Raw genomic sequence first — 14,089 nt, 5'->3', positions numbered from 1 at the left:
TGTAAACTTGTGAAGCACTCCTGAATATACGGGACTATATAAATGTAAATTATTGTAAAAAAAAATAAATAATAAAACTTGAGTATTTACGGGATGAAGCCACCTCACTCAATGTGTTCTGGTGGTTGGGTGATATACTCTTTCTGTACACACGTAGCAGCTTGTCTCTTTCAGGAATCACACTATATAGCAGATATTCTTCTTTATGGTGGATTAATCATAAATTCCTGCTGAATTTTGTACCCTTTCACAAATGACATTCTCCCATTGTGTTGGCCTATACTGTATATATTTGGAAGGTATATAGTGTATGTGTGTATGTATGTGTGTATGTGTGTGTGTATGTATGTATGTATATATGTATGTATATATGTGTGTATGTATATATATGTGTGTATGTATATATATGTGTGTATGTATATATATGTGTGTATGTATATATATATATGTGTGTGTGTGTGTGTATGTATGTATGTATGTGTGTATGTGTATGTATGTGTGTATGTGTGTATGTATATATGTGTGTATGTATATATGTGTGTGTGGGTATGTGTGTGTGTGTGTATGTGTGTGTGTGTGTGTGTGTATGTGTGTGTATGTATGTGTGTGTGTGTGTATGTGTGTGTGTGTGTATGTGTGTGTGTGTGTGTGTGTATGTGTGTGTGTGTGTGTGTGTGTGTGTGTGTGTGTGTGTGTGTGTGTGTGTGTGTGTGTGTGTGTGTGTGTGTGTGTGTGTGTATGTGTGTGTGTATGTGTGTGTATGTGTATGTGTGTGTGTGTGTGTGTGTGTGTGTGTGTATGTGTGGGGTGTGTGGGGTGTGTGGGGTGTGTGGGGTGTGTGGGGTGTGTGGGGTGTGTGTGGTGTGTATGCCCTCACTCACTCGCCAAAAGTTCTCCAACTTCCCGATTGTCGTAGAAACATGAATTTTGGCACAAGCATAGATTATCTCCAAAATAGGAAAAGTAATTGGGTCCCAACTCGATTATTCAATTCTAGCGCAAAAGAATTGGCGTCGAAATTTAACGTACATAATCTAAATCTCTCACTTCCCATTGTTATAGAAACTTAAAATTTGGCACGCGCATTGAATGTCATGAATAGGAAAAGTTAATAGGTCCCAACTCGATTTATTCAATTCTATGCGCAAAAGAATTAGCGTCCAAATTTTACGTATGGAATCTAATTCTCTCACTTCCCGGTGTCATAGAAACTCGAAATTTGGCAGGAGCATTGATTATGTCATAAATTAGGAAAAGCTAATGGGTCCCAACTCGATTATTCAATTCTATGCGCAAAAGAATTAGCGTCCAAATTTTACGTACATAATCTAAATCTCTCACTTCCTGATGTCATTTTATATAAAGGAAACGTCGCATGGTTGCCTCCACGTGGTGTTTCCTGGGTAACGCAGAGAACTATGCAAAGTGGTGAACATATGTTTTTCCTCAGTATCTCTAAAGTAACCACGACTTCATAAGACTTTCCGTGTGAACACCAGATAAACACCAGTACCAAATTAACTCGGGCGAAGCCGGGTATATCAGCTAGTAATATATATATCACCTGCTGTTAGTGGCCAAAACCAAAGAGAAATTCAGGCCAGCCGCAAAACCTAAGAAGGTCCCAGGTAGCTAATGATAATCTTCATCCTTATGTATAGCGATACATCCACAGCGTTTGGAAAGCATCTGTAACACCTGATATCGCATATTAGCACTTTCTGCTTAGGTTAAGCAGCCTGACTAGAGCCACCTGATTGGTGCACGCTGTGTAGTCACGTGGTGCCGAAGAGCCAATCAGGTGGCTCTAATCAGCAGCGCTGCTTAACCTAAGCAGAAAGTGCTAGTATGCCTCCCGGCAGGCAGTCTTCTTCCTCCAGCAGCCGCGCCGCTCTGGGATCGCGCGCATGTGCAGTGGAGAGGTGCCCTCTGACAGGAGTCAGGACGGGCCGCGTCTCCACTGCGCATGCTCAGCACTCCGGAGTTCAGCCAGGACGGACGGGCCGCCCACAGCAAGCACTGCTTGTGACGTGCTTGCTGTGGCGGTCCGTCCGTTGACCTCGGAAGTGCCTGACGGACGGACCAGAGCAGGAAGCGGTCTTTTTGACCGCTCCTGCTCTGCTTTAAAGGCACAGAAGAAGATGCCGGCTGGAGGGGACATGCCTGGCGATCGGGCCAGGCCAGGCAAGGTGAGTACAATTTTTTTTTTTTCATGTCAGAACCCCTTTAAGTAGCCAGCGCGGCAAAAAATACAAAATGCAAAATCCAATGTATTGTATATGGAAAAATTGCATATTTACCCGCAAAAATGCTTTATTTGTCAGGGGGATAAAAAAGACATCCCCCCCCCCCCATCCTAACCTGCTGTTAGTGGCCAAAACCAAAGAGAAATTCAGGCCAGCCGCAAAACCTAAGAAGGTCCCAGGTAGCTAATGATAATCTTCATCCTTATGTATAGCGATACATCCACAGCGTTTGGAAAGCATCTGTAACACCTGATATCGCAGTAGAAATCCATGAAGTAAAAGATGAATAATAAAATTTGTACAGTGCCTATAAGGAAAACAAGTAACAGAGGTAGACTTACTTAGAAGTCATTGTCCTCTAGACCTCTCCCCTATTAAGGAATAGGTAACCAGTCAAAAGCATATTCAATGTTCTTTAAATAGCCCAAAAAGCAGGGGAATACAGGATGATGAGCATGCAGGCATACCAGGAAAAAGAGGCTGTATGCGACACGTTTCGGGTGCCTAGGACCCCTTTCTCAAACATATACCACTGACTGGCTACCTATTCTCAAGGAAAATGAGTCCTCCCTTCTAAGTACGTATAACTCTTTTTTGTTTTGTTACTTGTTTTCCTTATGAACGCTGGACAAATTTTGTTGTTCATCTACCCGGGAGGCGTAGGGAGGATAACTTGCCTGCCAATGGGCACGGTCTGCCGCAGGAACTGCTTGTTTTCGTTTAGATGGAAATTAGTTTTCCCCCAGTCGTCTCCACGACAGCACCAATTGAGATTGCCTCCTCCTGATAGGACAGGAACACACTGAGGTTAAAAGCTCCCCCCCCCCCCCCCCCCTTTCCCACTTTCCTCAGTGTCTTCCTGTCCTGCCAGGAGGCAGGATCTCTGAGAGGGACTGGTGGAGAAGCCAGGCAAAGCATACTCACGGGTGGATCGGAGGGCAGTGGGTCAGCCTATCCTCCCTTCCCAGCCAGACGACTCCCGGGACCCCACATGGGGTGGTAACCCCTGGGCCAGGTTCCTCCCGCGGCGGCCCATGGGGGGTACAAAGCGGGAGCCTCAGTCCCCCTCCTCCTCCTTGTATAGTCACAGCGCGGCGCTCCAGGAAGCCCTTTGACGGCGGGGCGTCGCGTCACGTGTCCAGCGTGGTGACGTCATCACGCTCGCATCAGGAGCCGCACGAAGGGGGCGGGGCTTAGCGCAGGAGCGCGAAAATTCAAAATAAGGAACCTGAGAGAAGCCAGAAGGTGGACCAGCACTACAGGTCGCAGGCTGTCTGCAGCATCGGTACAGTAATGAGTGCTCCAGCCCCAGAGATAGCTGAAACCTCAGCCTCAGCGGCCTTAAAGGGGTTCTGACATGAATAATGTTTTTATGCTTTAGCAGCCATTGTTCCCTGGTCTGCCTAATGGACCCAGGGAACCCATGGGTTAATGGCTGCTAAAGCATAAAAATCTTATACTTACCTGTTCTCCTGTTGTTGTTGACATCGGGGGGTCATCTCCCGGCAGCATATTAGCACTTTCTGCTTAGGTTAAGCAGCCTGACTAGAGCCACCTGATTGGTGCACGCTGTGTAGTCACGTGGTGCCGAAGAGCCAATCAGGTGGCTCTAATCAGCAGCGCTGCTTAACCTAAGCAGAAAGTGCTAGTATGCCTCCCGGCAGGCAGTCTTCTTCCTCCAGCAGCCGCGCCGCTCTGGGATCGCGCGCATGTGCAGTGGAGAGGTGCCCTCTGACAGGAGTCAGGACGGGCCGCGTCTCCACTGCGCATGCTCAGCACTCCGGAGTTCAGCCAGGACGGACGGGCCGCCCACAGCAAGCACTGCTTGTGACGTGCTTGCTGTGGCGGTCCGTCCGTTGACCTCGGAAGTGCCTGACGGACGGACCAGAGCAGGAAGCGGTCTTTTTGACCGCTCCTGCTCTGCTTTAAAGGCACAGAAGAAGATGCCGGCTGGAGGGGACATGCCTGGCGATCGGGCCAGGCAAGGTGAGTACAATTTTTTTTTTTTCATGTCAGAACCCCTTTAAGTAGCCAGCGCGGCAAAAAATACAAAATGCAAAATCCAATGTATTGTATATGGAAAAATTGCATATTTACCCGCAAAAATGCTTTATTTGTCAGGGGGATAAAAAAGACATCCCCCCCCCCCCCCAGAACAAAACTCAGAAAATGCATGGAATGCGGGATAAGACTGCCAGCTACGTACCAGAGGCCTCTATGCAAGGCATGCGTCGCTAGGCTAGTCAAAGAGGAATCGGGGGGATTCATGGATGACGTTAGGAAGCTGGTGAAGGAGGTTCGATCAGCCCTAACGTCACAGCTGGCGCCGCCAGAAAAAGGCGTATGTTCCCGACGAGCCTTCCGACTCCAGAGAGTTCTATCGGATCGGAGCAAGAGGACCAGGTGGCCGAGGAGTCCTCAGACGATGAGGACTACAAAAGATACCTTTTCCATCAGGACGACTTAACAGAATTAATTCAGTCAGGGCTACATTAAAAATGGAAGAGCCCAGAGAACCACGCACCCTGCAAGATGAGATATTCGGGGGACTAGGGGAGAGGCGTAAACATACCTTCCCTGTCCACAAAAACATCATTAAAATTATCCAAAAGGAGTGGAAGAAACCAGACGCAGGTTCCTTCTCCGCTAGAGGGGTAAAAAGAAGGTACCCATTCGAGGAGGAAGTTTGCGCACGCTGGGAAGAGATACCCAAGGTAGACGTCCCAGTGGCCAAAGTAGCTAGGACGAGCCTGCCCTTTTGAGGATGCCGCACAATTAAAAGATCCCATGGATCGCAAAGCCGAAGGCCTTCTAAAAAAATCCTCGGAGGCAGCGGCAGACATACTTAGGCCAGGGATCGCAGCCACTTGTGTGGCGCGCACTCTGGGGGTATGGCTCGAACAGCTGGAGCTACACTTAACCAATAAAACGCCAAGGGAACAGATCCTAAATTCCCTACCTATCCTGCGTATGGCAACAAATTTCCTAGCAGATGCCGCGGCCGAAACGGTTAAACTCTCGGCAAAAGCTACAGCCCGATCTAACTCAGCCAGAAGAGTACTAGGGCTGAAATCATGGTCAGGCGACCGAGCCTCAAAAAATAAACTATGCGCCCTCCCGTTCTACGGTCAGTTTTTGTTCGGACCAGACCTAGACAAAATCCTGGAGAAGGCGGCCGACAAAAAGAAGGGATTCCTGGAAGAAAAACCGCAGAGAGGGAAGACCTTTTTCCGAACCCCAGGGCAACAGCCCGAGGCCTACCGAGGCAAGGGCAAGACAGGCCGCTGGAGTTACCCCAAGGGGGGCAGAGGGAGAAATATCCTCTTTAATCCCCACCAGGGGGAACCCAAGCAGAGACCCTGACGCCAGCTCCGTAGGGGCAAGGCTGGGAAACTTTGTGGACCAATGGTCCGCAATTTGCGAAGGCCCATGGATCCCAAAGATCCTACAGCAGGGATACTGGATAGAACTGGTGTCCCTCCCCAGAAGGAAATTCATTATCACAGGAGGCTCAGGGCAACAGTTACACTTACTAAGGCAGAGCATTCGGGACCTGCAACATCTAAACGCAATATCCCCCGTACCGCAAATTGCAGAAACTCAGGGCCATTATTCCAGGCTCTTCCTAGTAAGAAAACCCTGCGGGAAACAGCGGATGATAGTGAATCTGAAGCCTTTGAACACCTGTGTCAAGTACAGAAAATTCAAAATGGAGTCCATCTCTTCAACGATAAAGTTGATTCCCAGAGGGGCCTACATGGCATCCATCGATCTGAAGGATGCTTATTTCCACGTACCGATCCACGAGGGGTCCCAAAGATACCTAAGGTTCGCAGTGGATATGGGCAAAGGAATAGAGCACCACCAATTCAGAGGCTTGCCTTTCGGGATCTTCTCAGCACCCAGAATTTTTACCAAAATTATGGCAGAGGTAGCTGCCTACCTGAGAAAAAAGTCGATCCTAATAATACCCTACCTAGGCGATAATTTAATAGCAGAGTCCAGGAAACTACTAACGAAGCACCTAGAGATAGTGCTAGAACTCTTCCAGTCTCTAGGATGGATCATAAACTGGGAAAAATCCAGCTTAGACCCTGACAGGAAGAAGACGTTTTTGGGCATAACACTCAACTCAGAATTACAATGCTCCTGCCTGCCTGAGGAAAAAATACAAAAAATCCAAAGGCTGGTCAGATCCTTCCTACAGAAACGATCATTCACAATTCGGGAAGCCATGTCTCTCCTGGGAAGCCTAACGTCATGCATTCCCGTAGTAGCATGGGCCCAAGCTCACACCAGAGCTCTACAGGCCTCCGTCCTATCCACATGGGACAAAAAGCAGTCCTCACTAGGGACAAAAATGTATATCCCAAACACAGTGAAAACATCCCTGCGTTGGTGGACATCCCCAGCGAACCTGCAGGAAGGGGTTCATTGGCTACAAAACCCAGCCACGCACATCACAACGGACGCAAGCGCCTGGGGATGGGGAGCGCATGTGGGGAACCAGTTCTTTCAGGGCCCGTGGTCCCAAAGGATAAAAGAACAATCCTCCAATTACAGAGAGCTACAGGCCGTATGGTGGGTCCTACAGCAGTTAGGAAACTCGCTACGGAACCAGCATATAAAGATACTGTCGGACAATACCACCACGGTCGCCCATATTCGGCACCAGGGGGGCACAAGGTCTCCTGCCCTGCAAAACATTTCGCAGAAAATCTTCCACTGGGCAGAGGGCCGGATCCTTTCGATCACGGCAACCCACTTAAAAGGGACGCTAAACCAAAAAGCGGACTTCCTCAGCAGGAGGCAGATAGACCCAGGAGAATGGTCTCTCTCCCGTGAGGCATTCAGAATCCTGACCAACCGGTGGGGGTCCCCACAATTGGACCTATTTGCAACCAGGGAGAACGCCAAAGTAAGCAATTTCTTCTCCCTCCGGCCAGGAGATCGTCCTACAGCAATAGACGCCCTAGGCCAGGACTGGGGAAAGGGACTAGCGTACGCGTTTCCTCCGATACCGCTGATCCCCAGGGTCTTACAACATTTCAGAACCCAGGTATGCACGCTAATCCTGGTGACCCCCTTCTGGCCCAAGAGAAGTTGGTTCGGTCTTCTGACAACATTGAGTGTCCAGGACCCAGTCACCTTTCCGACCTGGACAGATCTGCTATCACAGGGGCCACTGAACCACCCGGGCTTAGACAGACTCCACTTAACAGCATAGCTCTTGAGGAATCCTCACTAAGGGGGAAGGGATTCTCACAAAGAGTGGTAGAAACGTTAATGTCCAGCAGAAAAAAGACGACCCACCTTATCTACTAGAAGGTTTGGAGAAGGTTCTCCTCATGGAGACAGGGAAGGGATTCCGGGGAGTCTATCCCGAGCATCCCTTTGATCTTAGAATTCTTGCAGGAGGGCCTACAGATGGGCCTCTCTCCAAGTACCCTGAAGGTCCAGGTCGCAGCCCTTAGCGCCATATGCGACACAAAGTTCGCGGACAATAGATGGGTCAACAGGTTCCTGACAGCAGCAGCTAGATTACGACCTAGACCCATAAAACTTGTTCCAGACTGGAACCTTAATTGGGTTCTACGGGCCATGTCAGCGGAACCATTCGAGCCAATCGAAGCACTACCGATAAAAATGCTTACGATCAAGACCGTTTTTCTAGTAGCCATCACGTCTGCGAGGAGGGTTAGCGAGCTTCAGGCTTTGTCCATTCGCCACCCATTTCTAAAAATCTCGGACTCCAAATTAGTATTTAAAACGGACCCTGCCTTCATGCCAAAGGTGGTATCACATTTTCATAGGTCCCAGGACGTAATAATTCCCTCATTTTTTAGCAAACCTAAAAACGAGGAAGAAAAAATCCTAAGCTGCCTGGACGTCAGAAGAGCAGTCCTAGGCTACATAGATGCGACAAGCCACTGGAGACGGGACGACAACCTGTTCGTCCAGTTCAGTGGCCCAAATAAAGGGAACAAAGTGGCAAAAAACTCCATAGCCAGGTGGATCCGCCTGGCCATCATAGAGTCCTATAAGGCCCTCGGGAGGAAATCCCCCTTAGCTCTTAAAGCCCATTCTACAAGGGCAGTAGCATCCTCATGGGCCGAACATAGCTCTGCTTCGGTCGAGCAGATATGCAAGGCCGCAGTCTGGAAAAAAACCCACACGTTCATTAAACATTATACGGTAAAAGTGCAGCAGGACGAGGACATGGCCTTCGGCCGCAAAGTCCTCTCGGCAGCAATCCCACCCTAGGGAAACTTTAGTTGGTACGTCTCAATTAGTGCTGTCGTGGAGACGACTGGGGGAAAAAATGGATTATACCTACCTGATAATCAGGTTTCCAGGAGTCTCCACGACAGCACCCGTACCTTCCCCCCCCCCTAAATGGATAGAAAAGAAACTATAGAATATAATATAAAAAATAAATAAATATATAATATAATATAATATAATTTTATAATCAACAAAAAACCCCGGTTAAGGGAAGAAATTTAAGTTTTGCTCCTACCCCGGCAATTCGTTAGAATCCACTGAGGAAAGTGGGGAAGGGGGGGAGCTTTTAACCTCTCAGTGTGTTCCTGTCCTATCAGGAGGAGACAATCTCAATTGGTGCTGTCGTGGAGACTCCTGGAAACCTGATTATCAGGTAGGTATAATCCATTTTTTTGTAATAACAACTGTATCATTAGCCTCCCAATAATTTACATGTTTTTTGTTTTAAACTGAAAATGGAAAAACAAAAGAAACCCTTTTTCAGTTTCGTTCTCAGTTTGCATTTCTTCCTGGGGCTGGTCGGTCTCCAGGGATGCCTCCCTGCTTCAGCTCTCCACTGGATGTCCTCCGGGACAGGGTGTTTCCTTTGTACTCAGCACTTCTTTGCATGTGCACAACTGTGACAGATATTTCAGATGCAAATTATTTGACTGCAATCAACCTGGCTATTCCCCCGTGAGGCGCTGTCCTAACAAGTTTCGGATTGTGATTGGTTTTGTTTTGTTTTGTTCTTCTGACCAGGAACCCATGTCCACATTCTTGATGCCTTCAAAATTTGAGAGTCCCTCAATGCCCAACTCTGGGGTATGTACTAAAAAGCTAATTGATGCTATATCTATGAGTTTAATCCATGTATAAGCTTGCTTGTATTCTCATTAGGGCCATGTTACCATCCCTGTCCTGCCCACACTCCCATTTGGTCACTCCCTGGGTGGTAGAGTTGCAGAGGAATTTCACGCATGGGTCATATTCGAATAGACTGTTTGGGTATCAACAATTATCTTAACTTCTACTGCCCAGTGTGCTACATTTCGCTATCCTACGCAATCTGGCATGGAGTGGAAAAAAAAACCAGGTTCATAAAAATACGCTTGGGAATTGGGCTGAAAATTGTAATGTTTGATTTGCATTACATATATTGAAATCCGCAGAGATCTAGAACAGATGCGAATTTCATCTGATGCATGTGTAGAATCTGCTGAGTACTCTGTGCTATATTTGATTGTCTGTTAAAATCCCATTAACCACTTCACTCCCCAGATGTATCTTTACATCATAGGCATGTGGGATTTGTATAGAGCGTGATCAAGGATCGATCGCAGTCTATACAATGCGGGTGCTGGCTGTCTGCAATGGCTGACACCCACCCACAACCGCCACGATCAATGTGAACGCTGAAAGTGGCTGTTATCCCTTTAAATCAATGGGATTTTCTGCAGTCCTTTTTTTTTTTTTTATTATTATTTTTCTCCACCCATAAATGCGCTGCGTGTATTCACGTATAGAAAAGAACTGCCGATGGGCAGAAACACACAGGGAATCGGTGTATTTTGGTCTGCGAATACGCTGCATATTCACAAACTGAAATATGCAATACAGCTGTGTGAAAGAGCGCTTAGGCCTCATGTCCACTTGCACACACAGGTTCCACTGCGTGCCCGTGGACATAGAGAGGAGTCGGCTGGATCTTCTTTCTTCAGCATGGCGGATGAGTCCGGGAACGTTTTTGAATCTCCTGCGGCACAGCCACAGTGACCGCTGCTGGTGTGCCGCGGCGGGCTCGGCTTCCTTTGACTTCAATGGAAGCCGTCCCTGTGGGATCCGCAGGAAAATGGAGCATGCTGTGATTTCTTTCCATGCGTGTGATGCCAGGAAAAACAATCACATCCACAGGCTTTTACTTGCCGTGCGGATGCTAATGCATGCCTATGGGCAGCAAGAGGTGCGGATCTGCCACACAGGAGACGCGCGCGGATTTTATAATTAAAATCCGCCCGTGGACGTTGGGCCTTAAGCTGCTCTTGTAAAATGAAAGCTGTGCTGCGATTGGCTTGCTCATGTGAATTTTAATGATCGGAGAGGTTACTATGAATTACTTTTTTTATTTTATAATGGGCTCAGATGCTGGAGAAACTTTAAAGTCATAAAACACCTTTTAAGCATTCTTAAATAAATAAATCCTATGCTCCTTATCCCAACTGTACACATTATACACTTTAGATTTCAGAAAATCATTAGGTCAAGAGCCATATTTCATTTTTCTCTTTTTGTTTGAAGGGCTTCGCAAATGAAAATTTGTGTTTAGTACGAATAACACCAAGAAGAAACTTATTTTCTGAGAACTTTACAGCTGCAGACGGGGGTATATTTGTTCAAATGATAAAGCAATTTCTGGCAAAACGGAAATCAAAACTGATTGACAGACTTGAGTAAGTGTTTACAGCCGACACCAGTTGTATTTTTGAATGATCTATGATGTTAGTGATATAAGAATTGGTGGTGGTTAGCATGATAGTAGCTCTATTTGGTGGGCCTGATTTTGCTATTCTTATAGCCCAAAATTTAGCTACCAATTCTGTAACTGCTTTGGAAAAATTACAAAATTTCAAAGCTGCAAGCAATCTAAATTGGGGATTCTACAGGTATATAATTTTCCATCCCCCTTACACAAACACCCTTGTAAATCCCTAAACCTAATGTGTTAGCAAAGATAGCTTTCAGATGGGTGTGCATAGGAATTTTTATTTTTTTTTGGTCCCATATTATGGACACGACACCTGACTCTCTTGCGGTTTATGAGGACCAGAATTTTGAGTACTTTTCCATAAGAACGCTTTTACATGTGTTGGGTTTTTCTGCGTGGAAGCTAGTTTTACCAAAATCCACATGTCTAACTTGAATTTTAATGCAATTTTAAGGAGTAATTGTTGCAGATTTGCAATGGTGACACTGCCATTGTAAATCTGCAGCAAAAGCCACACGCTGGACATGCAGATTTTGGTTCCAATAGCTTCTGCACAGAAAAAGACCTGTAATAAAGCGCCTTGATGCGGGTTTTGATGAACTGTGAGCGGTTCAGGTGCTGTGCGTAAAACCGGCAAAAAATAAGTTGTAGCATTAATATGCAGACCAATTGGGAAAGAGTAAGCATGTTGCGTTACAAGTTTGATATGATTGGGAATTGCACATCAAAGGCCACCTTTTAGCCTAAGGGCCCATTCACACAGGTGCGTAAGTGTATTTCAGTCATGTAAATATGCGGCGTATTTACTCAATTGAAATTCACTTATACCCGTGTATTTTGCCAGGTCCTGTAGGTTTATGTGCATGCAAATACAGTGCGTATTTGGTATTGCAAAAAAAGTGCGCAGAAGGACCCATGTATTTGATTTGCAAATACACAGTGAGTATGCAGCGTTCCTGCGAATTCACTGCCTGTTCATTCATTTCAATGACCAATATGGGGTGTACAATATGCATGAAAACAGCACATGCCACATCTTTTTTCCACGCAATCTAACATTGCGTGAAAAAAATACGCTCATGTGAACGAACCCATTGAAATCAGTGTGTTCTTTTCACTTCGTATTACATGTGCAATATGTGGTGCAATTACCCTCGTGTAAACAAGCCCTTAGCCTTTTTTTTTTACATATTATAGGAAGAATTGTATTGACAAGGATTTACTGTAAGCAGTTTTATATATATATATATATATATATATATATATTTATTTATTTATTTATTTATTTATTTATTTATTTATTTATTTATTTATTTATTTATTTATTTATTTATTTATTTATTTATTTATTTATTTATTTATTTATTTATTTATTTTTCCCTTTTCTTCCAGCAACTTGGTCCCAGGTAACGGGAAAGACTTGTTAGAAAGCTTGGCGCTACCGATTGACATTACAACTGGCTGCATCTACCCAGGAGAATACAAACTACTTTTTGAGATTATGTTACGCTCAGAAGAGTTTAATCGGAGTTTTGTATTAAATGAAATCTATGAAGATATAGCAGTTACAAGCTACTGAATCAGTATCAAGGCCTCCGATATTGGGGTGGTTCCACGCGTTTAACTGCATGTATGCTGATGCGTTGAAGGAAGTCTATCTGCAAAATACTGAAGATAAAGATGCACCAAAACTAGGGAGGCGCTGTAAAGAGAAGGTGGCTTGTGCCGGATGTTCAGCTGTAGGTATAGGAATGAAGATGGTTGCGTTTTTATCCTCTGTGCACTGTTTGTCTATTAGCCGTGGTCTGTCTAGCGAGCAGTCCTGAAGCTCGTCGTGAGGTGTCTGAACCATAATCCACAGCCCTTCCCTAAGGGACGACTATAGACATCAAGGGAAGCTGGAATGAAAATGCCGCCATCATCTTCATGCCCGTACTTTCAGCTGAACATAAGATATGATCCACTATGTCTTCATAGGACCGGCCTAGTTTGGCACAACTTTTATCTTCACTATTTTATTGACAAATTTCCTTTTTGAAAGCATTATGAATTACCTGCATTAAATTCTCTGTCTGTTTGAGAATGTATAATGTTTTATAATGTGGCTACATTTAATTGTAGTGCTTATATTTCGATAATGAGGTAAAATAGAGGACGGTTTAATGTCGGTTACTTGGAAATCTGCATAGACATTTGATGTGAACAGCCTGTACGTGCAATACGGATTACTAGCTAACCTTGTATACTCTTGCGGATAGTCTGAGATGCATCTGCTGGAACAATCTGTTTTGTGTGGTGCCAGACACACCAGAGCATTATATTGGTAATAAGAAAACAAGTATTTGCTGTATTCTTTCTTGCAATAGTCTCCTGTGTTCTTGTTTCTTTTCAATGTTTGCAGCTGCTCTGTTTACATGCACCACTGTCCTGGAACCGAAGCGGAGAATCTACATCTCCTATGATTCTCCTCTGCCACGACCAAGCAACCCTGTGTCAGTCAAGCACCTCTTGTTGTCCTTCACTGACCTTCCACTGTAGACTAGTACTTCTAATGAGAGATGTAAACTGCCCCGCATGCTAGTGGACACTTGTAAATGACTTCATAAAAGATCTGGAATGACAGCTTTCTTCCTATGAATATGGGTAAATTTACAGATCATTCTACACTGGTTTCTGGTGCAGAAAAAAAATAGCTTACGGTCTCATGTGCATGGGATAATTAATATTTAAAATCCGCAGCGTTTTTCCCGCCCGCGGATCCGCGCCCCATAGGGATGCATTGGACACCTGCAGGTAGTTAAATACCTGTGGATGTCATTTTTCCCTTCAGGTGCGGATTGGCGTGCGGGAAAAAAAAACGCGACATGCTCCTTTTTCGTGCGGGTCTCCCGCGTGGTCGGCTCCCGCAGGCTTCTATTGAAGCCTATGGAAGCCTGCGGGAGCCGCTGAACACCCGTACCATAATTAAAAATTACCTTTCCGGACGCTGCGGATCTTCCCTCCGTCGCGGCCGGATCTTCTTTCTTCGGCCCCGCGGCTGTGCCCGACACGCTGCCGGTGGGCCGAGCACATCCGCCGGGCCGAAGAAAGAAGA

General features: G+C 45.9%; 1 protein-coding gene across 3 annotated transcripts in view; it reads left to right on the top strand.

Annotated features, from left to right (window-relative positions):
• The window catches only part of TFB2M (transcription factor B2, mitochondrial), a 37,701-nt gene extending 24,343 nt beyond the window's left edge, over positions 1-13,358 (top strand). For 2 of the 3 annotated variants that reach the window (XM_066596000.1, XM_066595999.1), the window contains exons 7-9: positions 9,273-9,335; positions 10,809-10,960; positions 12,388-13,358. In XM_066596000.1, coding sequence (XP_066452097.1) covers positions 9,273-9,335; positions 10,809-10,960; positions 12,388-12,574 — 402 coding nt within the window. In that variant the 3' untranslated portion in view covers positions 12,575-13,358. Of the gene's footprint in view, positions 1-843; positions 8,905-9,272; positions 9,336-10,808; positions 10,961-12,387 lie in introns of those variants that run through there. The other variant, XR_010791193.1, reaches the window with a different exon arrangement.
• The last annotated feature ends 731 nt before the right edge of the window (positions 13,359-14,089 follow it).

The sequence above is a fragment of the Eleutherodactylus coqui genome, chromosome 3 (assembly GCF_035609145.1).
Source record: "Eleutherodactylus coqui strain aEleCoq1 chromosome 3, aEleCoq1.hap1, whole genome shotgun sequence".
In the NCBI taxonomy this organism is placed as follows: domain Eukaryota; kingdom Metazoa; phylum Chordata; class Amphibia; order Anura; family Eleutherodactylidae; genus Eleutherodactylus; species Eleutherodactylus coqui.
Note: the sequence above shows the minus strand (reverse complement) of the source record. Positions and strands in the feature narration are given on the sequence as shown.